The sequence below is a fragment of the Lepidochelys kempii genome, chromosome 1 (assembly GCF_965140265.1).
Source record: "Lepidochelys kempii isolate rLepKem1 chromosome 1, rLepKem1.hap2, whole genome shotgun sequence".
In the NCBI taxonomy this organism is placed as follows: domain Eukaryota; kingdom Metazoa; phylum Chordata; order Testudines; family Cheloniidae; genus Lepidochelys; species Lepidochelys kempii.
This window is the reverse complement of record NC_133256.1, coordinates 139,076,991-139,100,983: the sequence shown is the minus strand read 5'-3', so window position 1 is coordinate 139,100,983 and position 23,993 is coordinate 139,076,991. Positions and strand designations below refer to the sequence as shown.

Genomic DNA, 23,993 nt, shown 5'->3' with positions numbered 1-23,993 from the left:
GGGAGAGCTTCTCCCATTGACATAGCTACCCCCTCTTGGGGAGGTGGATTAACTACACCAGTGGGAGAGCTCTCTTGTCGGGGGAGAGCTCTCTTCTGTCGGGGGAGAGCCTTTTCATTAAAGTGCTACAGTGGTGCAGCTGCGCTGATGCAGCGTGCTAAGTGTAGCTTTGCCCTCGACTTTGGATTTCTAAATCATTCACTCTTTACTTTATACAGCACAAAAGATATATACAGATCCATGCAAACTAAGATACCCTGTGTGCAATTCTTTGCCTCAATTTCCTCAACACTCTTGAGCATTCTTAGAGATTTGGTCAGTGTTTTTTTTAGAGTTTCACGTCCCCTCTCCTGGACCTCACTCGTCCTGCTGAAGCTTCTCTTCTGAAATCATAGAGACTCCTTCCACTCCTGCCCAAGCTCCTTTTGCATTTCTGACCCTCCCGCTCTCTGTGGTTTTAAAAGCCAGGGCTAATATCTTGGTTCTTTGCTCTTTTTTTCTTTCCATTCTACACACAAGTTGGAAAGAACTGGTTTTTCACCTAGATTGCAACAACCCCATTGTTCTGTTAGGGTAGACTTATTCAGTTGTTGATGCTCCTCAATGATTGTCCCCTTCAGAAGCAGACACCCTCGCGCCAGTCCCCCTCTCCCTACCACAAGAAATATGATGCAAGAAGACAGCAAAGTCAGCCATATGGGCACAAACATACAGCATCAAACAGAATTCATACAGTGTAGATAGACAGGTCTCCCAAACCACCACAACTGGAATAAGAGTGCCACCAGGGGAAGTTATACTGGTATAACTATAGTGGTTTAAATTCACACCTTATATATATGGCAAAGTACTAGTACAAGGTAAGGCATTTTTTCTTAAAAATTCCACCCATAGTTCCTAGATCCTGGACCAATGAACGTCAATCTACTAGCCCTCAGAAATATGATCTATTTTATAACAATGATAATTTTTGAGGGCTAGTAGATTGACAAAAGAAAACTTTTAGCAAATTTGGTAATTTAAAGGATAAAGCTCTAATTTTGTTTTCAAAGAATTACAGAATAATTTCAATCAATAATGAATGTAGAGGACTCTCTCCTGTTTGAGTTAGAAATTATTATATACATTTTTAAAAGAATACAGTGAAGTCTTTTAAAACCCAAAATTTGACCTTTTAAAAATTATCTGATATTGAAAGTCTTATGGATTTGAACTATGTCATTTAAACTGTAATCTGCCAGTAAATACTGTTAAAATATATACATCAGAATCACGCAATAATCCACACAAAATAGTAGTCTCTGTACTTCCCAGTAAATAATGGACTGCACATGCACAGTATTGCCAACCCCAAATGTTCAAAAATCATGAGTCAAGCTCACCAAAAATCATGAGATTGGCTTTAAAATCATGAGATTATGTACAAATGATACATTTGGTGTGGTTTTTTATATGCCTGCTGCTTTTTGAGCCTTCACTGAGAGTCACACTTTGAAGCTTTCTTCATAGCAACAAGAGCTAGAAACTTACTTTTACTTTAAGAATGAAGGTTAAAATAATCACAAATCCACATGACTCCAGGAGCTGGGGCTTTAAGGAAAACAATAATTATCATGAGACTCGTGACAAAATCATGAGAGTTGGCAACACTGCGCGCACAGTTCATGCATGCATCTAAGAGTACACAATCTGTTTCAATGTTTATCCTGTCTTTTTATACCCTTTGCTCTGTCGAATCTTAGCTATCTCTAATATTACTAACAGAAGACACCTAAGTACTCACTGATTGCTGCTGAAAAATGTAGCACTGGCATGAGATTTATTAAGAGATATTCTATAAGGTAACAGAAGAAAGCTCTTTTCTCAGAGCTGTAGGGAGATATGATCTTGAAAGATAGTAAATCAGTAGTTCTCAAAGTATGGTCTGAGGAACACCTGCTAGTGAGTGATGGAGAGCTGACTGGCACATGCTGCCAGCTCACCTCCTTTTTTTCCACATGCTAAATTGCATTAAGACAGTTAAAAATACCCTAAAAAGCTCTTTTCCTCGTAATGAATATCTAGTTGCCACAGTGCTGATATACATTCATAAATGGGAGGGGAGGTGGTCAGTGTGATTGTGGATGGGAGGGGAAGTGGCAGTGAAATGATTTCCATAATAAGATATGGTCCACATTATGTAAAAAGTTAGAGAACCCTTGAAGAAAGAGTTATGAAACACATCGTCCTGTGTTTAAATCCCAGGTAAGCCATTAGCTCATTTTGTGACTTCAGGCAAATAACTAGACCCCCTTGTTCCTTGGCAACCTCATCTGTAAAACTTAGGAAAAATAGTTCTTCACTGAATACCAGATGCTGAGGGCAAAATGAGAGTTATAGTGAAAAGAGAAATCCACCTTCAGCTGGCATCCCCCAACACAATGCTGTACATATTCATTCTAACACAGTTATACAAAGCTGCCAGAATTAATAGAATTGCAGAAATGCATTAAGCTGTAATATTTATGTTAGCTAACTGAGGATTACCCATAACCATAGCCTTGAATTGTAAATATTGTAATCAGAGAGATAATAATAGTCCATGAAATAATTAATTAACTCCCTAGCCCTTCAGGGCAAGGAAAATGTGGTAAAACAGAAATATAAACCACTCTCCATGTATGTTGAGTTGTCTAAAAGCAACATACCCATTTTTTCTAGCTTAGCTCAGTTTTCTTGACCTCTAAATACTTGCTCGGCATCTTCTGAATCTTTAAAGGTAAAAACTTGATGAGAGCACTGAACCAGAGCTTTGCGGGGTACCATACGGCAACTTTCAGCATTCAGTTTTCAACTATCCAAGATTCAGGATAAAATCTGAAAAGGCAGCTAAGAAAAGAAAGTTATCTAATTACTGTCTTATGGAGCCTTTGTTATCCAAATTCTTGCACCTAAAGCAAGAGGCTGAGATGGCAGAAGTCTCGCATACAATCCATGTTATTCTAAATGCAATATATTTAGAAACAGGAAGCCTTCCTGATAAAATTGAATGAATCAGATCTGAACTGGAGTTCAAATGGAGTTAGTCTGCATTTCTTTATGGACAGGGGTCTGCTACTCTGACTCATTCTAAGAAACCAATGCGGGATTCCTTCCCAAAGTAAGGTACTACTCAGGATGAGTAAAGGGTGGGAAAATCTGGCCTGTTGTATAGAAATACATAGATAATAATGTCAGTTTTCTTAGAGTCCTCAACAATACTTAGGTTCTTCATTTTTTTCAATTATTAACCATATTTACTGTATTTGCATTAATTAACATGCAACAAATTTCATTAATCTCTATCTCATCCACCATACATGGACTTTTCATGTTTATTTTCTTTCAAGATTTTAGTATCCATGGTACTATTAAAAATATTGATTCTACTATCTGTTGATCACTTTTCATTATTAATTTTCAAGGTGAAATCACTTTGCTTGTTTCTTCTAAAGCACCAAAGAGCTGAATCCATATGAAGAAGAAAAAAAAAATGAGCAAACAAAAAACCTTATGAAACAAGCTTAAAACCCTTGCCTATTTCTTGCCAACTCAGTAATTGTAAAATTGCTTAATGACTTCCCCCCCCCCCTTTTTTGAGGGGAAAAAGTCCCTTGCAGGCTGAAAACTTGTACCCTAAGTTTTTTCACATGGATCTGTTTTGAAAACAGTAACATTTTTACACACACACACACTCCTTAAAAGATAATGTAACGGGAGAACTACTCTTGATTTCCATGCCAATTTACCTGAGAATATTTCTTGCACAGCTGATTTTTCATTTTAACCAACTATCAGGGCCGGCTCTAGGTTTTTTGCCACCCCAAGCTCCGAGAGCGCAACTGCCCAAGCAAGAAAAAAAGGGTGGCCGGGACGCCACTCCTGGTATTGTGCTGCCCCAAGCACGTGCTTGCTTTGCTGGTGCCTAGAGCCGGTCCTGCCAACTAGGCTTGGACAGCAAGCAGAACACTTTAAAAAAGATTATGCTGCATTAGTACACTGCTACAGGGTGGCTGGCCCCTGTAAGTGAACAGGCCCAGTGGTCTGGTGCCAGAGCAGGTGCTCCCAGTTTGGCCAATTAAGAGAGCAGGGCAGCACGTGAGGCTATTAAGGGGAGGGGAGGGGGAAGCTGAGACCCAGTTTGAGAGAGACCTGGAAGTTAGGAGACTGGATGCATTATCTCATCTGAGTCTTAGGTGAAGCCTACTGCCTGGAGCTTGGTTGGTGTCAGACCAGAGAAGGGAAGGGCTTCCTTTGAGAAGAATTTGATTGTTTGCTTCCACGGGCTGCTGTATGGTCTACAGCACAATTAGCAAGACTTTGCATACAGTAACTGCTTCCTTTTTCTGTTATGGTATCCCACATTTCCCAGAACAAGGGAGGTATACTGTACTCAAATGTAAAATCCCAAAATATAATCTTCCTTAGCTATATATAAATTGTTTTATAATCACATGCCTGCATTAGCATTTAATGCTGTCATTTCTGCACACCCCTATATAATGTGTGTACAATATATAAGAGGAAACCTGGCTAAGAACATTGAAAAATCATTGTAGCATTATATTTCATTGGCAAGAATAAACAGAAAAATAAGCAGTGTAAATAAAAAATTGACCCTAACTGTACAGCATTCTACACTGTACATTCATACACCAACTCTGCTACCACTGAGACCTGCCTTTAGTTTGAGCAATTGCAGTCTTTGTTTTACTTGTATTGATTTAATCAATTATTAAAATAATTTGTTCTCTGTGTGAATAGTACTTTAGGGTCTGCCTCTGAAGTGCTGATCAACTTGGCAAGGGAAGGATTTGAAAGAAATACGAAAAGTCTAAATAAGAAGATCAAAAAAAGGGCAAGGGGGTTCTATAAATGAGTTTGCTATTTTAGACTGGTACAAGTAAGGGTCCTTCTCTTTGGGCTCTGACTTACAGTTTAATAGGATTTTAATTATAGTGTCATTTGGGTTTTTGTAATCTCACTAGTTTGGCAGCATATAACAGAATTTAAATCTTTCCACCCTATGCTCTCTTCTGTATTTCTCTTTTATAGTCTGTATTTCTCGTAGAGGCTGTTTTGAACTATTTTTCTAGCAATCAGCTGTAGATTGAGAAACTTGAAAAACTGGGCTATTGCTAAAACCCTTCCATCTATTTCTTGTTGTTAGAACCTTTTCACAGAAGTCAGGTTTCACTATGGACAAAACTATTATATGGCCCATCCAATTTTATTAATAGTCTCCTTCATTCAGATGCTCACAGCTTTTACTGACTTCAGCGACACATGCATTCAGTTGCTGAATCTAACCCATATGTTTTTACATTAAAATGAACAAAATGTGAATGTTTAATTACTCTGATCAAATATAGAAACATACGTCTGATAATAATTCATGAGTAGGATCAGCAGTATTACACTTAAAAAATTGAGAGAGCTGACTTCTCAAGTGTGATCCTTTTATATACTAACCAGCACTTTGAATTAATAACGTCACCCTTTTTCATTGGTTGCTTTCCACGATAGTCTAATTACCTGTAGTAGTTAATTACCTTTTATAAGAAAAAAGGAGAGAACAGTGGCGCTTTGGACAAAAGTCACAAGACAGAGAACAGTGAAGCTGTCAATGTGTTTTCTTGGTTCAGTGGTGGAAGAGATGGTAGTCAAGAGGATCAGAATTTACTTTTATTCCCCGTCTTTAAAACTTAAGGTAGAGTTGTGTATAGTGGTTAAAACACATGTCATGGGTTCTAATTAAAGTTGGGCAACTTATTAACTGTGTGGTCTTAGGCAATTCACTTAACCTCATCAGCCCTTATTCACCTCAGCTGGAAAACTGGATAGAAGTGGGGTATTACGGAAAATCAGATGCCACATTTGAACTAAGATTTCCAGAGAAAATAAATTACACCCAAACAAAAAGCAGCACTAGAGGGCAAAAGGATAGGTTCCAGATATATGTTGGCTGGATGGACTTTTAAAGTTTAATCCATGCTCTTCCACAGTGGCCTATTGCATCACCTGACCTTTGCAAAGATGAACTTGTAACTTTAGACTGTCAGATCCTGAGTGGCAGAATGTGTAACATGCCACAGTGGCAAGGCTAAGATGTAGGTTACAAGATCCAACAAAAGACGCGCTGAAGGCATGTTCATTAGAGGACGGGCAGTTATTTGTTGTGTGTAGAAAGAGTTATTCCTAAAATGTTGTAAAATTCTGAGGCAAATAACCTTTAGAAGGTTACCATAAGAAGGTTATTGAAAGTAGTGTACATACCTTCCTTGGAGATTCTCCAGGGTATTACTGCCACAGAGATACATGGTTTAAAATGTAGATCCTGTTTAACTCCCAGCCACCAAATCCTCTAAGTACCTGAAATCCGTTTGGCTCTCCTACTTAATGTGCAACAGTTTATCCATCTAATGGGTCTTTATTTTCTATTATCTGTCATTTTAAGGATATTAACCTTGTGTATTATATCAACGTAGCTTGATCTGCAGTAGATTAATTGCTCCTTTACCAGGTCTGAATACAATCCCATTTAACTCTTTGGTATATATATTTTATGAAGGATTTGCAGTTTTTGGTTCACAGCCAATGCATTCTTTTATCGAGTTTATTCTTGAATCACATATTCCAATAATTTGACAAAACAGGGGGACCGGAGGGGTGATATATCTATCTCATACACAAATGCAGTAGACTATCTTAAGTTGAGGTGGCTGAAACAGTGTTGTCTATAAAACAAAACAGATGAGTGATGTTAAACCATCTGATTCAAATGTGTTCAAGAGCGGTAATATTCCTTCAGATGTCATATCCCTCCTTCAGTACTAGCATGTGGCTGGATTCAGTAAACACTCCATCCATGTGTCTCATGTCACATAAAGCCAAGCCAGCTTCCTATTCTTTGAATTGACTTACCCTGGGCCCTGTAGACTTTTAGGAGTCTACTAAGGTGTTTTCTTTTCATTGTTATTATAGGTTTCAATTAGTGATCATTATCAAGTGCTGTAGTGCAAATCTAGCATTGGGGATAGAAACACTGGGAGAATGTGCATGCTATTTTCTGCCTCAAATTACTCATAGAAAAATTGTTAGCCTCTCTAGCAGCAACAAGGTAATTTTGCAGCTGCATTTTCTGTTTCACATGACTGGGACAGTTTTGTCATTCAACTTTAATTACACTGCTAGGCAAAAAAGTCTCCTGAACTCTTTCCAGGCCTGATTATAACTGATCCAAAGAATAAGCATGCATGGCAGAAGTTAAAAGTGCCTAGATTTCAGCTATCCTAGATTTTTTTTTTAAACATAAGGGTAGCTAAATTCTGAAAAAAAGAACAGAAGCAACATGATGTAAGGGGGACTTAATTCTTTGAGATTTACCAAAGGTAGGGGGTTTGTTTTGTCTTTAGTATAAGTTTGTATTGTTTCTCTTGGAGAATGATTCTCAGAATTGACTCAATGTGATCTTTGTTTTTAAGATCTGGAAGGTTTTGACTCTGTAGTACCAGTTGCTGAGAAGCTCAGTCATCCAACTACAACCAGACCAAAAGCTACTGGCAGACGACCTCCATCCCAGTCACTCACATCTGTACGTTCATTTTTTCTTCCTTTTTTTTTTCAAATTACTTTCTGAAAATTTTTTTCTTGGTAAGTATCCGTGTTGTTCAATCCTTTCATTTACACTTAGGCAGCTGTGTCACACATACTAATGAGGTGCTGGAGGTGGTTCTCAGGGAGACCCTTTTTAAAATTATGTCATAATTTTGAATGTAAGTTTAAGAACATTCCCTGTCTAAGAAAGAGTTTCACCACTCTCTGAATACTACTAGATCATCTCTACCAAGCGTGACTGGAGCTCATAAAAATACTTCATAAGAGTTTTTGGAATAGACCAGATTGCACTTGAGGTGTCAAGTACTTTTAAAAAAGTTTCCCCAAGGAGAATATTCCTTGGTCTTTTTAGGGGTCTTCAAAACTGCCCCCACTGTCAAATTATACAAGTTGAATTCTGTGCTATATTGGCAATAAACACATTATGTTTTTAGAGGAACAAAGTATCAACATTTCTAGCAAAGTGAACTTAATGTGCTGTTTGTTTGCCAAATGGTGTTGCCTTCTTCCTTGATTGTTATGATTTAAAAAAGCATTTTTATTTAAATGGTAAATCAAATCAATATATTGAAGTCCCTTACTCTTCCTCTTTGCAAACATATACATCCCTGGAAGATAGAGATTTCCAAAAAACTAAGGGGGATATCTTTTTATGAGCCTCTTGTTCAGATATGGGCTACTCATAACTGACACACACACTCTCTATATATTTCTGTAATAACATGCCAGTTGCAGTTTTTCTGCATATTAAGTCATACTTTTAAATTTCATTGTCCATGTTTGCATGTTTTTTCTCTCATACTTTCCTGCCTCTTCTATAAGAGCTGTTATTCTTGACTCATAGTTACTGTGAGAAACTTAAATTTCATCTTTTTTTTTTCACGACAAGAAAGAAATAAAAAGGGGCAATTGACAGAAGACACCATGTCTTACACCACTTGCACATCAACTGTGACTTTTAGGAAACTCTTGCTCAACAAGTTACACCCAATAAACAGTGTGTCTCAGATGAAGGAATCAAAATGACCTATTGGTTGTGCCCGGGGTCACTATTTAATAGATCTGAAAACCCAAAAGACACTCCCTGACATCTCCAGATACTAAACATGTGACTGGTACAGGGCACAGCCAGATAAGTTCAGTAGCAACAACAATTAAAGAAAATGAAGAAATTAAAATTAAAGACGGGAAAAGATAGAATTGAAGGGATTGAACAAGAAGGGGAAAGGAAGAATTTCAGTAGCTACACATGATTTTTTTTCAGTTATAATATAATAATGTAATATAATATTGTGATTTCCTAATAACAGGCCTTCTCTCACTTATCATATACCCATGCAAGTACTCACAATGATAAAAGGCAACCTATCCACTATTCACACATCCTGTTCAATTCTGTTATCAAGCAACCCACTAGCCGCTGTTAGCTCTAAATAATGTATTTGTTTTTACTGACATCCAACAACCAATGACCCAAAGGACTCAGGTGTGTATCAGGATGATATTAATTTTGATAGGGGCCCAGGGCTGTTATAGTTTTGGGAGTCCCTCCTTGCATATTCAGTTTCTTTCGTTCACTGTTTTACCACCACCCCTGTCCAATGCCAAAGAATCAGTTGTTAAATTACCTTGGTTATTTCCGTTTTCTTTTTTAAATGTGATATGGTAAGGTTGAATTAAAGTTAAAATGGGCAAAATCATTTTAATTTTGGGCCATAACCAGTAGTAAGGCTTTAATTACCTAATTATCAATAGCAGTGGTATTCAGTTACATTTTCTGATGAGCCAGATAAGGCAAAGTCCAAATCTTGGTGGGCCAAAGGGCTCTTCAGGTATTTGCTCCTAGTGAAACTGCCACTGGCCAGGGCTCACAAGCTTTCAAGAGTGGTGTGCCAGATTGTATTTATTAATCTCAAAATAAAAGGTTGAGTGAGCCAGTAGGCAACAGTGCAACAAAATCTTTCAAGCAAATAATTATATAGATTCACTGTAATGCTATTAACACAGCATGCTATTTATATTAATTCTATTTAAACTGTGAAATTAACATTATAAATTAATCTCACTAGGAATGAAGGGACATCTAACTTTCTTTTCCTTATTGTCTGAAATTTTGACACTTGCCCAATCTTTTTTTTTTTTTTTTTTTTGAAAACTTCTGTGCAGCATGTGATCACGTGAAAGTATGTCAATTACTCATAACTTCATGGTGTATAACTAAGTATCTGAGTAAGCTCCCGATTAAAAGTGTACCACTGTAAGTAGAAATGTATCAATGGATTGTAGATCTAATGTGTTTAAATGTAAATGAAAAGCTTCTACATTAAATACATGGCATGAAAGTCAATAGAGGGAAAATAAACTGAAGTGCATCGGCACAGAACCCATCAGTTCTTCCTTCTAGTGACCTGAAGAAGAGCTCTATGTCAGCTCCAAAGCTTGTCTCTCTCACCAGTAGAAGTTGGTCCAATAAAAGATTTGCCTTACTCACAGTGTCTCTCTAATATCCTGGGACTAACACAACTACAACATCACTGCATACATCTAGTGCCCCCATCAGTATTGCCCAGCCCCCTATCAGTTCTGCCCTCTAACACCGCCCGTCAGCTGTGCCTCCTCCCCAGCCTCACCTCTACTCCTACTGGGGTTCTTCACCCCCTTTTTCAGGCCAGAGAGGGCTGCAGCAGGGTCCCCTCTTCCCCTTCCTGGCAAGGGGTCTTCACCTCCCTCCCTCTTCCCTGGTCAGGAGTTACAGGGTGGGAGAGAAAGGAACAGAAAAGTCATCCCTGCTCACAGGAAGGGGTGCAGGGGAAGAGCGAGTGGAGCTGCCCAATGCTTCAGGGCTCTTTATGCTCCTTCCTCTCCTCCTGTGAGCAGGGGCATCCCTCCCTTCAAGTGAGAATAGGCCAGGCTCCGGAGAGGAGAGGGAGGGAGGTCTGCTGAGTCGCTCTGATTGGCTGCTGCTTTCCAGTAGGTGTGAAGGAACATGGCTGCCAATTGAAGATGCTATAAATGATATATCAATATCTAGATCCCCTATAGGCCCTGCATTAATCCACCCCTTAATGTATGAAGACATAGTCCAGACTACCAGCTCCACGTAATAGGACCTCCCTTTCATCTGTTAAAATACCACTTAGGGGGAGTAAAGCTATCTTTTTCTAACTTCTCTGGATCTGTTATATAGATCAAATTGTGCCCAGCTTCCTGGTGTGTGACCAATATAATTTTGCTGCTTAAAAAAACAAAGATTTGATCATGCACAAATACTCAATCTTTTGTGTATAATTTTCATTTTCTTCCATTTTTTGTTTTTGCATGTTGGGATGTCTAAATGAGAGTGTGCTATTACTAACACTAATGTCTCATGTTCATATGCTAGAAAAATAAAGTGGAGGGAAAGTGAATAGCTCATCATGGAAATAAAAAAGAACAAAAACGGAAGGTTACATTTACTTAAAACAAATCTAAGAGCCAGTTTGTGGTTGACTCTGTGCAAGACGCAAAGTGTGCAAGGTCAGGGGGCAAAGGATGCAATGAGCTTTCCCCTCTTCGTGCTCCTACACAGAGGCTAGACACAAGGTGGATTGGAATGTAGGTGTTGTGTACAGATAGCAGCACTAACCTCCCCAAAAATGGTAGAGTGAGGCCTGCACCTGACCAGGCCAAATGCATCCTCTCCCAGTGTGGTGGAACGGAAGTAACAGCAGCATACACACCTTATTAACCTCAGCAAAATTCTGCCTCATTAAACTAAAATTCTGGGGGGCAGGAAGGCGCTGTGCACCCTCTTCTTAACAAAGAGTGCCCCTAAATCACAATATAGCCACTACACATTTGTCATTTCAGTATTGCTCTTTCCATTCGCCACCCTATAAAACAAGGTACTAATTAAAATAGAACTTTGAAAACCTTCTTTTTGAGTTATAAGTTGTCTTGTATGATAACTTTTGATATTATTTGCTATGTAATTTTTTTCTTTTAAAAGTAGTCTAGAATGAAAATATCTGTTTTTATTTTTTTGCCTATATAGTCCTCCCTTTCAAGTCCTGATTTCTTTGACTCACCAAGCCCTGAAGAGGAAAAGGAAGAACATGTGTCCATTATACATAAAGCAACTGAAGTGTCAAAGAAAACAAAGACTGTTACAATATCACAAGTAAGTTAATCAGACCGTTTTGATGACTCTGCATCTGCTAACTTACCCTCATGTACATGCATTGTCGTTTATTTTATTTATTTCACGGTACCCATCATCTCAGTAACTAGGCTCCTCAGGGTAGTTAGTTTTAAAAAATACATATAATACTGAAGGATTGTCCTACAGTGAAACACAAGATGGAGGCCTAGTCTACACTAGAAGAGGTTTGCCCTTACAGCTTTGCAAGTATAGCTATATGGGCAAATCCTCCCACTGTAGACACATTTTATACTGGCAAAAAAGTGTGTTTCCCAATATAGCTTATATCCACTCCCTGAGCAAAATAAGCTGTACTGGCAACACTTTTTTGCTGGTATTACTGCATCTATTCTACGGCTTTTGCCAGTATAAAAAGGTTGCAAAAATCATATCCCTAAGCAACATTACTATACCACAAAAGTTTCTGGTGTAGGCAGGGCCTTAGTAATTAAAGATCTAAGTTCTGTTTGAACTTAGAAAAGTTACTAAATCTCTCTTCACATCCTTTTCTTTTCTGTTTACTATTAGGCATGTTGTGTTGTCTATTTGTGTAACATTTTATCTTTGCTTTGAGGTCCTCAGAGAAAAAATCTGATACAAATACAATGCATTATTTATGATGATTAAATATTGATCTCAATCAAGGTTTCATTAGTGCAAATGACCCTGTTATCTGCCTCAGCTACGGTACCCCAGTCAGTCAAAAGCCCAACCAAAGAGGTAAATCTGGCACCGTATCCTTTAGACTGTCAAACTCTGGCCACTGCTGACTCATTGGAAACCAGTTCCAGAGGTTATGAATCCCTATTGGGAATATCCTATGGACATCCAGAACTCAAGAGCAAAAGCCGTCAAACCACTAGAATTAAATCTGAGAGGGAGAAGAGGATGAGATAACTGAGTTCCAAACCATTTATGATTTTAACTATTGGTACCAAAACTTTAAATGGTACTGGTAAGTGAACAGTCATTAGTGTAGAACATGTCATATTGATAATATATCGTCACAGTAGCCTAGAGAAAATGGAACCATGTTAATAATGAATACAGACATCTGTATTTACTGCTCTAAACTATCATACTGTTCTAGCTAAACTTCACAAGAGAGCTGCACATCACAGAGAACTATTGTCAAGGTTTTAGGCACCAAATTCCATTTAACTTAAAAATTTGTTTTATTCTGATTCTAGTTCTCTGGATCCTAAATGTATGAAGCAAACTTCTAGCAGAAAAAAACAAAACCCTAGCATGGTCTAGTGGATATCAGCCTGGGAGTCAGGAGACATGGGTTCCATTCCTGCCTCTACCACCTTTTGAGACACCTTGGGCCTGTGCTTCTATTTCCTCTTCCACTCTGTCTTATCTGCCAAGGGCTTGTCCACGTGTAGTTTTTGCACCACTTTCACTAAATCAGTTTAGAAACAGACATAAATATAAATTCACAGGAATAAACTATATATGTATAAGCACCTTCAAATTGTTGAAACCTGCCCACAACAGCGGTTGTACCACTCTAAATATATCAATATAAAATCACACCCCTGTCTGAAATAAATTGGTATAAAAATTTTGTGTAGGACAGGCCTTAGACTGTAAATTCTTCAGGGCAGGACCTGTTTCTTACTGTGTGTTTGTACAGTGCCTAGCACAATGGGACCTCTAGGCATTACCTTAACACAAAATATAAATTCTAGATTGGATATTTAAAAAAGAAAGATAGCCACATTTGTTACGGTGTTACTGAAAGAACACTTTCTGTATTGCTCCCTGTGCTCTGCAGCATTTTAATCAGCAAATACTGTTCTCAGAGTTCTGCCAACATCAGTAAGTGACAAAGTTTAGTCTAACGTGTACCTCACTTCCTAATCTGTAAAATAGGAATAATATTTCACAGGGATGTTGTGTGGATAAAAATCCATGATTTTTTTATTCAGACACTTCAGTGATGTGGGCCCATATAAGTACCTACATAGGTAGATTAAGACAATGAAACTTCCAAGCCCCAGAATTCCTGTATGAAAGTGTGGAGATGTAGACATGAGCAGAAACTCAGTACCAAAGTTACACAATTATTTTAAAGTAGTTGAACATATTATTTTTCTCCTTGATAGATGTTTCTCATTGATAGATGAATACTTCCTGCAATATGAAGTACATTTGTTCTGATGGAGAATAAGTCAGGGAGGTTTAAGGATTATATAGCTCTTAAGTAATAGTCTGGGTAAAGTAACTTTTCCTTTTCTTTAACTGTGTTTTGGATTGCAGACAGAATCTTTCAATTACTAGTTGAAAATCAAAACAAATTTGGTACTGCAAGAAATCCTACTTAGTTTCTCTGCATGACACAAGTTGCATTCTCACAGAAATAGGTCAGCTTAGCTCAGCGTACTCTGACTTATAATAAAGTTCTGTGTGAAATGTGTATCAAGCACTTAATTTTGTTAGAGAATTGCCTGTGTCGTCTTAATAAAAATGTAAAATCTCTGTTTTTAACTCTTTTCACCTTTGTACCTGTCTTATTGGTGACCTAGATTTTGGTAACGTTTTTTCCTTGTCAGTTGCAACAATACTGATGGAAAACATTTCAGTGATGGGTTGGGCTGAGGGTCCCTGGCAGGCTCAAGCTTAATACTGTGGTTGTTCAGAAAGACAGATTTGAGTAACAGTGACGTATCGTATCCATTGTGCCATGTTGAAGCATGTAAAGGTTCTAACCAAACCCATCAGCATGACTGCAGGGGAGTAAAATATAGCTAATACTGAGATGTGCTTCCAATTCAGGAAACCAAAGCTTCTTATCACTGGCAACTTAATATTCATTGTTTTTTGTTGACAGGTGTCTGATAATAAAACTTCATTGCCTCCAAAACCAGGGGGTTTGACTAGTGGGAGTAATGTACAAGCATCGTTATCCTCCTCATCCTCACCTGCACTTCATTCAGTTACTGTGGGAACAACAGGCCATAGGTCAAATTCCCCATCTTTGTTCAGTACTGAAGGAAAGCCAAAGACTGAGCTCTCAAGCCAGGGTCCGGCAGCCTTGGAAGAGCTGAGAACACAAGTTAAGGAGCTAAGAACTATCGTTGAAACAATGAAAGACCAGCAAAAGTAAGCATTAGAAACCACAACATCCATTCTAATCATCTTTACTGTGCTTGTACCAATCTTTTCCATATAATATGTGTGTTTGTGTGTGAAATTCCTTTGATCTTTTTGTCAGAAAAAAAGGTTTAATAAAGACAGATGTTGAGAAAAATTTTAAAATACTGATACAGTCAATCTGATAGTTTGTAACAGCTTCTCTGGAGCTATGTTGTTTTATCATATAAGTACATGTTTACATGGACTTTTTGAAAAGCTGAACTGCTGACTGACAGAGGTTAATGAGTCTAACGAGGTGCTACTGTCTAACACGTCAGTTGTCATTTAGGGACTCTTAAATATGTTGATCTGAAAGCTGAGAAGCATTTCTAGTGGGGTTTTATACTAAAATTCTTCAGTAGTTGTTAAACTGTTAATACAGTTGCCCAGAAAGCTGCTCCTCCAAATGATTTTGTTGCAAGTGACGGGATTTCTGAGGGTCTAGAGCCCATCTCACCATGATGTGAGACATTCCAGCCCCCTCATGAAGTTCAGCCCTGCTATAAGCCAGCAGAGCCTCTCCATCTTGCTTGCAGTGTTCTCACAGGAGGGGAGGGAGGAGTAGGGAGCAAAGAGCACAACAGCCCAGCATGGCTCCACTCCTTCTGCCCCACTTGCCAGGATGGTGCCTCTGCTCCTCACCTGCATCCCCCTGCAGCACCTGCGATGGGAAGGGGCAGAGAGAGGTGAAGAGCCCTTGGGAAAGGGGAGATGAGAGGGGACGCTGCTGTATACCCCCAGGCCTGGGAAAGGGGAGTGAAGACCCCAGGAGGAGCAGTGGTGTGGCTGTGCGGGGAGGGCTGAAATGTGGGAATGGGGACTGATGAGAATGGGGGGACTGAATTGATGGTGGGGGCTAGGGTGTGCTGTTGGGTTCAAGGAAGGGGAGAAGTCCCAGGAAGCACAGGAGGAAAGAACAATTAAAATAAAAATGAATTTTTTTACCTATTTGGACAATTATGAGATTTTAAAAAATAATTTATTGTAACTACTGGATAATGTATATAGTTACACAGTTATCCAAATTACACAAAGAAAGAATGGTTTAAAATTATTTGTTAAATATTTAGAATGTAACTGAATTATTTAAAAAATAATATTTAGGGACTGATAAGTATCATTATTGCACTGAAATATAGAAAGCTCGGAATGGTGGTTCATGTTGTAAACATATTCATGTACATAGCGATCTTTGCAGCTCACATAAATCTTTATTGAAAAATAATTGGAAAACTTGATACATAATGAGAGTGCTTTGTGTTTCTTGGATGTTCTTTATTCATTTTCCAGCTCCATTTTACAGGCTTTGTATGTTTTCAAATATGTGTAAATTAGATTTTTTTTTATTACTCCCCCTCTTTCCCACCAGCCTGGGTGTCTTCCCTCTCTTTATCCGTTCTCTCCGTTTTTGAAGGGGCATCCATCCTAATAAGCAGATACCATTAACAGAGGCCACTTAGGACTAAATAAATAAAACAACTAAATAAAACAAATATTTAACCATTTTGCATCTTCTCCATTCTAATTCTCCTTAAATATGTTTGTGTACCTCCACCATCTCCATTTGAGCAGCCAGGGAGAAGCATCTGTGCATTAAAGGTTGATTTTTCAACCTGAAATTATCATACACACATTACCAGAAGAGTAGAGGGAGGTAAAAAGTCAAAAGAGAGACTAAAAAACCATGGTTTGATGATGTTTTATAAATCTCATTACTTTTTTAGGAACTGGCTCATGATTTTTGATCTTGTGAGGCTGGCAATACTGTAACTGAATTGTGATTAATAATGAGTTGAAAACTCTCCTGTCATTATTCTGAGTCTTACATTTATTTTTATTCTTGGGGAAGGGAGGATATTGGGAGGGTTTAAACTGCTCAAATCTCAGAAGCTGGGATTTTCTCATTATTTTTGCCCTTCCTGAATATTGCTGATATCTTCCATTGTTCCCAGTGGGAATGAAACTAGGGTGTCCACAGGCCAGGCCAAAAACAGTAAAGGGACAGGGTAGAGGTTTGGGGAAGAGGATTTTAGGAGTACCGCTAAAACCTGTAGTGGCAGAGGAATGTGACAGAACAAAGAAGGAGACTGTAGGGGAATAAAAGAACACGGGGAGGACTGTCAAGTAGGGGTTGTCAAGGTGAATGTGGCCCAATTTGGGCCAACTGACACCTATTCCCAGCCTGCCTTGCATAGCCACTGGCCCCAAGAGCCCTCTGGCCTGACATTCTAGCAGGAGCTGCCTCCAACTGCTGGTTTCTGGCTTGAAGGACAGGGCAGTAAACAGGAGTGTGACAAGATTTATTACATTCAGCGTTGCTGTAGCCGTGTTGGTCCCACTTTCTATTTAGCTGTGACATTCTGAGTACCTTTCCCAGACCTGAAGAAAACTCTGAATAAGCTCGAAAGTTTGTCTCTCTCACCAACATAAGTTGGTTCAATAAAATATATTAACCGCACCTGCCTTGTCTCTCCAAGATTTATTATGATCAGAGCACAGGCCTGGGACAGAGGAGAGGATATCTCTATGGGAAAGATATAGTGAAACTTCCTCCTCCAAATAATCACATCCTGGTCTTACCTTTCAAAGGTCAGAAACCATTTCTTTTCCCTTCATGACATCCCCTGGACAACAGACCATTTTGTGGTAACCTACCAGTGGACTAATCCAAATTTCCTATTGTCGTTTACAAAAAATGTAATTGGGGACTGAGTCAGTGGTGACGTTACTGACCAGAGCAAATTTTGGTGGCCAAAGTACTAAACCTGTAAACACAGTACTTTTATTACAATGGAAAACCTTATTCCTTGTCGTATTTTTGTAAGTTGAACAAAAGTGGTCAGCTGCTACACAGCTGTTTTCCAAAAGCATAAATGAAGTCTCTTCTGTCGATTATGTGTTTTAAATTAAACTAATGCAAAAAGTTTTAAGGATATAAATACTTTGATAAATCATTATTGAGAAAATACAGCAACTGATTTGGTGGGAAAATGGTTCAGAGATAATTGTCTTTATTTTAATAATATGAACCTTTGCAATTTTTTCATTCTTTTTTTATAGAAAAGAGATTAAACAATTGTTGTCTGAATTGGATGAAGAAAAAAAGATCCGTCTACGATTACAGGTACTTGAATCTTATGACAGGTTTCAGAGTAGCAGCAGTGTTAGTCTGTATTCGCAAAAAGAAAAGGAGTACTTGTGGCACCTTAGAGACTAACAAATCTTATGTGGTCGGAGACAACTTTACAGGGATACTGGCAGGTCAAATTTAGCCTCAAGCATAAGGCAAACAAGCTCTTATAAATGTTATAAGAAGCACACAGTATCTTGATAGGGAAGAAGGCAGCATACCGCATTTATTGAGAATACAACAGTTAGCATATGCTTTTCAATCACACACACTCTCTCTCTCTCTCTCTCTCTCTCTCTCTCTCCTGCCAGTTGATGTTTATAGTTACCAGTCCAGAGTCTGGATCAATCTAGTGGCCAACCAGATTGGTCACAAAGGGGATCAGGGATCATGGATATGCGTTGATGGTTCTTTGGCATCAACAAATCTGGATAAGTGTCTTCGCTCCGCCTTTCTTGACCATCTGGTTAACAATGGCCTTCACACCTTATCTTTTCCTGATGCATGCATTCCTCATTCACACAAGCAGTCTGTTACAGAGACCAAACAGTCTTTTACAGAGACTTTGAGAATACAAACAGTAGTATTTTATATCAAGCAAAAAGGCATTGCAAATTAAACCTTGCTAAGTTTTACAATTAATAACCAAGACAATTTACATTGAGACCCAGGCCTTCAATGTTCCTCTAATCTACTTAACATAGACACAATACAGAATCCTGTCTCTTACTAACTAAACCTTAAAACAAAGAACTAAAGAGGGCCCAATTTGTAATGCATATGGGAAAACAGAATCTCATAGTCCCAGAGGGTCATTCCTTTCTGCTATTCAAATGGGGTGGCTAGCAGGATGAAATCAAATTATACATTAATTCTTATAGTGCAGTTCTAAAATCCTGCCCCTACAATAAAACTTAAAAATACATTCTTTTAATATAAAAAGAAATTAAAATATATGTATATAAACAAATATATATTCCCCTTGTAGTGTTTGCAATCTATATGCTGTTGCATTGTGTTATCGCATGAAAATATGAAAATTTTCTGGAATCTGAATAGTCTTATTTTTTATTGTCTAAGCTGAGGGAAATACAAAAAAGTAAACAGAGTTCAGCTAGTGAAAAGTGAAATCTGTTTTTAAAATTCTTAGTTTTAATCATCTAATTTGTTCATAAAGTAGATGAGAGAATTTATGTTTTAAAATGTTATTTACAGTCTGCCAATGACTTTTTAAATAAGAATTGGTCTTATTTTATTTGAAAAGTTAATTTCAGCGAACAAGATTCTACTGTTTCTCTTGCACACAATCTGATAATTCTAAAAAAGTGTCATTTTAAAAAATATATATTATTTCCATTAAGAGTCCAGGTCCTGCTTCTTTAACATTTAATATTACCTTACTTGGAGTCATCCTATAGAATCAGTCACTTGAGTAGTACTTGACACCGGCAACATGAGTAAATGTAGTAGAACTGAGCCATTATTTGGACCATCAAATATACTGCTTGTGATACAGCATAGCCAGAAGGCAGCAGGAGAGTGATATAGGAGAGATATCCAGGGGAAGGAGTTGGAGCAGAGTGATTTGGAGTTGGAGCAGAGTGCAGTTTGAAGGAGTTGGAGCAGAGTGCAGTTTGAAGGAGTTGGAGCAGAGTGCAGTTTGGAGGAGTTGAAGTAGAGGAGAGTTTGGAGAAGTGCCGTGGTTAGAAGACCAAGACCCAAGGTAAAGAGACACCTGGCTTGTGCAGAGAGAGAGGGCAGGAAGCCCCACAAGCTGAAGAGCAGGAGAGGGAAGTAGCCCAGGGGAAGGAAGCACGAGTTCAAGTGGTTTACCACGATCCCTAGGGCCCCTGGGCTGGGACCCGGAGTAGAGGGTAACTATCAGTTACTCTGTTAGGTCAATTGGCAGAGGGCTGTGTGGTGGATCACAGATTTCATAGAAGATTAGGGTTGGAGGTCATCTAGTCCAACCCCCTGCTCAAAGCAGGACCAACCCCAACTAAATCATCCCACCCAGGGCTTTATCAAGCCAGGCCTTAAAAGCCTCAAAGGATGGAGGTTCCACCACCTCCCTAGGTAACCCATTCCAATACTTCACCACCTTCCTAGTGAAATAAAGAGAAGCCTTTAGGCTTGGAGTGCAGCAACAGTTCAGTCTCCACTCAATGGAGAAGAGTCTGAGTAGGTTCACGACATGTTCCAATGACTATCTTTGCGGGGCTCTGGAAGAAGAATCTCCAATTCTCTTTAGCCGGAATGAGAGTCACCTGGATGTGTGAGGCTTTTGCTTGTGGGAGTAATAAGGGGATGACAGAGAATCCTCTACTTTCAAGCCCACCACACCCTGAGATAAGAGGCAACTGAATTTGGTGCTGGCACTATGCATGAATTTGACACATCAATAAATCTCCTAATCAGATTTTTCTTTGCAGATGGAAGTTAACGACATAAAGAAAGCTCTTCAATCAAAATGAATACTGGATAGGTGGAATGTTACATTATTCATCATGACTGAGACTCAAATTTATGCCCCAGCCAAAATAACTTTGTGCCAAATGATTTAAGAATTGCCTCAATATCCCTTTGTTTGAAGGATTAGCACAAGAGTTTTTGATAGCACAACACAAATTCCAACGAAGAGGAAAAAACTTCAGGGGATGCAGTTGCTGTATGGCACTGGTTGTGACTGAAACTGATCTTACTGTGCTAACGTCTCTACTTCAAGATCACAAATGAAATGAAAACTCAGGCAGTGTAGTCCGTAGTGGTACTATTTTGACGATATTTTTCCATAAATAAAATGTATTTCAGGTTATCCGTTTACAAGCTTTTATGATTTTGACCTTTTTTTTAATTCTTTTGTCACAGATTCCTAAAATATTTGTACTGCATATAAGCCAGGAATGAATGTTGATGTTTGGGGGGTGGGGGTGTTTTTTTGCTTCCGGTAGAATAGCCTGCTTTTTGTGGGATGGTTTACATGCTAGTACAGATGCAATTTTATGTCCCAAAACCAATCTACAGTGTAAATTTAAGTTTGTGTAGAATGGCATATTTAAAAAAAAAGAAAAAAAAGAAAATCTTGTCTTGACAATGATTTGTGCCTTCTTTTTGCCACCCACTGGTTGGAACTGGGTTGCAAACCAGATCTCAATAATGTAGCTGCCATGATGACACCAATCACTTAGGTCCACTAGAGGTCACTCTTCTGAGGTATAGCTGCTCAGACAACCTCGCCAGATGTGTGCTAAGGCAGCATAAGGTTGGGAGCAGCTTTGTCTTACAAGCCGTGGCTTTTTAGCTTTCCTGTTTAATAAGACTCTCATTCAGCTAGAAAAGTCATCTCTGCTTGATTTTCGTTAGAAAAGTTAAAACACCTGCCTTTGTCCCCATTTTTGCACACTTTGAGTGAACAGAATATGCATTACTAAAGCAAAAATAAATAAAATTTAACTAAATATATCATCAGTTAAAAGGTTGTATTATTTCATACACAAGGTTCTCTTTGTTGTGTGATGTTGTTTAACTTGCTATTTATGTAATGTCATTTGCCACATTCTGTTGTAAGCTTTCTAACATAGATGAAATAGAAGGATTTCTTTATAATACATTTTAGCAGCTGTGCTTTCTTTTCTGGTTTTATGAAAATCAAGTTTTGTGTGTGTTTGTTTGTTTGTTTGTTTGCAATGGAGCATTTCAGCCTTTGAAAGTAACTTGTTTCTTTCCTGTTAGTGCAATCTGAAACAAAGTATTATAAGACTGCTCTGGCTTCATATTTAAATGGCAGCAGATTTCATTTAGCCTGTGAGAATGGTTTTATTATGTTTCTCAAATGCCCACTATGTCTGTTTATTGAGTTTATCTGAATCAGCTAAATATAGATATTTTTGTACAGCTTGTGGAATGAGTGATTGATAATGCTAGTATTAGGAAGTGATAAAATCGCACAAAGGATCTATTATTCATTATATCAAGTGTTATTAATTGATACCACCCTAGAGTTCCTGCATCACAGTTTACTATTCTTCCTGCTAAGGGTTGGATGGGACTTATTTCTCAATCTGCCTGTGCCATTCATGAACAGCTGGCGGGGTTCTCATTTGGTTATATGGAGAATTCATTTATATATGTTTAAACACACAAACGTCCCAGTATACACGTGTTACCTGAAGGATTCTCAACTGGGTGTTCTGCATGGCAATACAGAACATTATCATTGGGTCAATTTCCTTTGCTTGTGCTTTTATGCAATGAAGGTGTCTGAGATTTCAACTTTTGTTAGTGAAATTTACAATCTTTGATTTAAATTACAGTGTATTCTCAGTTGTAACTGGAACAAAAGCACTAATTACATATGTGGTCACTGAGATGCTTTTATTTAATGTTTTTAAACAACTGCATTGAGATTTTTTAAAATAAAATTTATAGTCCCATCACGGTTTTCCAGCAATAAAGATATTTAGGTTATTAATTTCTGTATCTTTTATGAGACCAGTAACAGTTTGGGGAGAATAGGAGGACTTGTGATGTAGCCTGTAAGGATTCTGCTGGGGTTCTGAACTGTGTATATTTGAAACGTATACAGAATTAAACAGTTTCATAATGCAGTAGATTCCTAACTTCACCCATGGGGAAAAAAAGCTATGGTACCAGTGATAAATTAAAGTATTTTTTCCTGGACTGGACCTTGAAATATAAGAGGCAACTCTGAAAAGTTGCTTTTATAAAAGCCTGTCTGAACTCAGCATGGACTTTCCTGAAATTAGATTTCATCGATTTTTTTCTCCTGTTAAAATGGTTTTTCTCCTGTTAAAACTTGTCATTTTATAAGGCTATACTTAGAAGTCCGACATATCATGCTTTGTAAAAGAAGATAAAATGAAATTTTGTGAAAATATTTTGTTCAAAACTTTATTGTTCTGGGAGGAAGATTTCTGGGGAAAACAAGTTCTTCTTCTTCTTTCTGGTTTCAGAGTAGCAGCCGTGTTAGTCTGTATCCGCAAAAAGAAAAGGAGTACTTGTGGCACCTTAGAGACTAACAAATTTATTTGAGCATAAGCTTTCGTGAGCTACAACTCACTTCATAGTGAGTTGTAGCTCACAAAAGCTTATGCTCAAATAAATTTGTTAGTCTCTAAGGTGCCACAAGTACTCCTTTTCTTCTTCTTTCTGCATTTCATTATAATAATAGAAAATTTTACAAAGGACATGAAATCCCCCTTTAAAAAAATGAATGATTCAGTAAGACCTGTAGATATTAACTGCTGCTTTTGAAAGGTTCGTTTTTATATTCAAAGAAAAACAGAAAATGCTGAGGAGCTACGAAGTCATTTTGAAATGAAAATGATTAAATGTGTTTGAAGAGTCATGTAAAATTACTTTTCATTAACGTGCACACACACAAACACTCTGGTGGCAAACATGCAATTTTGTGATTGTTTTCTTTCATGTGGAAATTGCTGTAAAGCATCACGTTTATGCCTTTGAGTTATTATTAATAGTTCAATTGCTTTTTCCTTCTATAATCACTTGTACCTGGGCCACCATGTTACATATAATTTGATTCATTGATGTTTTGCCTGTTTTGTGTATGATAATGCTTTATATAATTCAGTGAAAGAAATTATGTATACCCCAGGTGGCAAACTCATAATAAACAGAGCCCCTCAGTTTACAGATAACTTTAACAAATGCATTTTGTTAAATCTGTTGGGTTCATTTTGTATTTATGCAACTGGTAGGAAATACTGAAAATCCTTCAAAATGATACTTTTAAAAAATCAACACTGAAAGGGCCTAGTTTCCACTAGATGTGTGACCATAATTGTTGTTAACATTACTAGAAGAATAAATGTTAAAGGAAAGTAGAACCCATAATATAAAAAGTATTCAAAGCTGGGATTAAAT

General features: G+C 38.0%; 1 protein-coding gene across 4 annotated transcripts in view; it reads left to right on the top strand.

The window, feature by feature from the left end:
- The window catches only part of SH3KBP1 (SH3 domain containing kinase binding protein 1), a 339,518-nt gene extending 316,408 nt beyond the window's left edge, over positions 1 to 23,110 (top strand). For all 4 annotated transcript variants that reach the window (XM_073356811.1, XM_073356821.1, XM_073356827.1 and 1 more), the window contains 5 exons: positions 7,503 to 7,612; positions 11,669 to 11,794; positions 14,652 to 14,923; positions 18,017 to 18,080; positions 20,519 to 23,110. In XM_073356811.1, coding sequence (XP_073212912.1) covers positions 7,503 to 7,612; positions 11,669 to 11,794; positions 14,652 to 14,923; positions 18,017 to 18,080; positions 20,519 to 20,560 — 614 coding nt within the window. In that variant the 3' untranslated portion in view covers positions 20,561 to 23,110. The remainder of the gene's footprint in view (positions 1 to 7,502; positions 7,613 to 11,668; positions 11,795 to 14,651; positions 14,924 to 18,016; positions 18,081 to 20,518) is intronic.
- Positions 23,111 to 23,993: the final 883 nt, after the last annotated feature.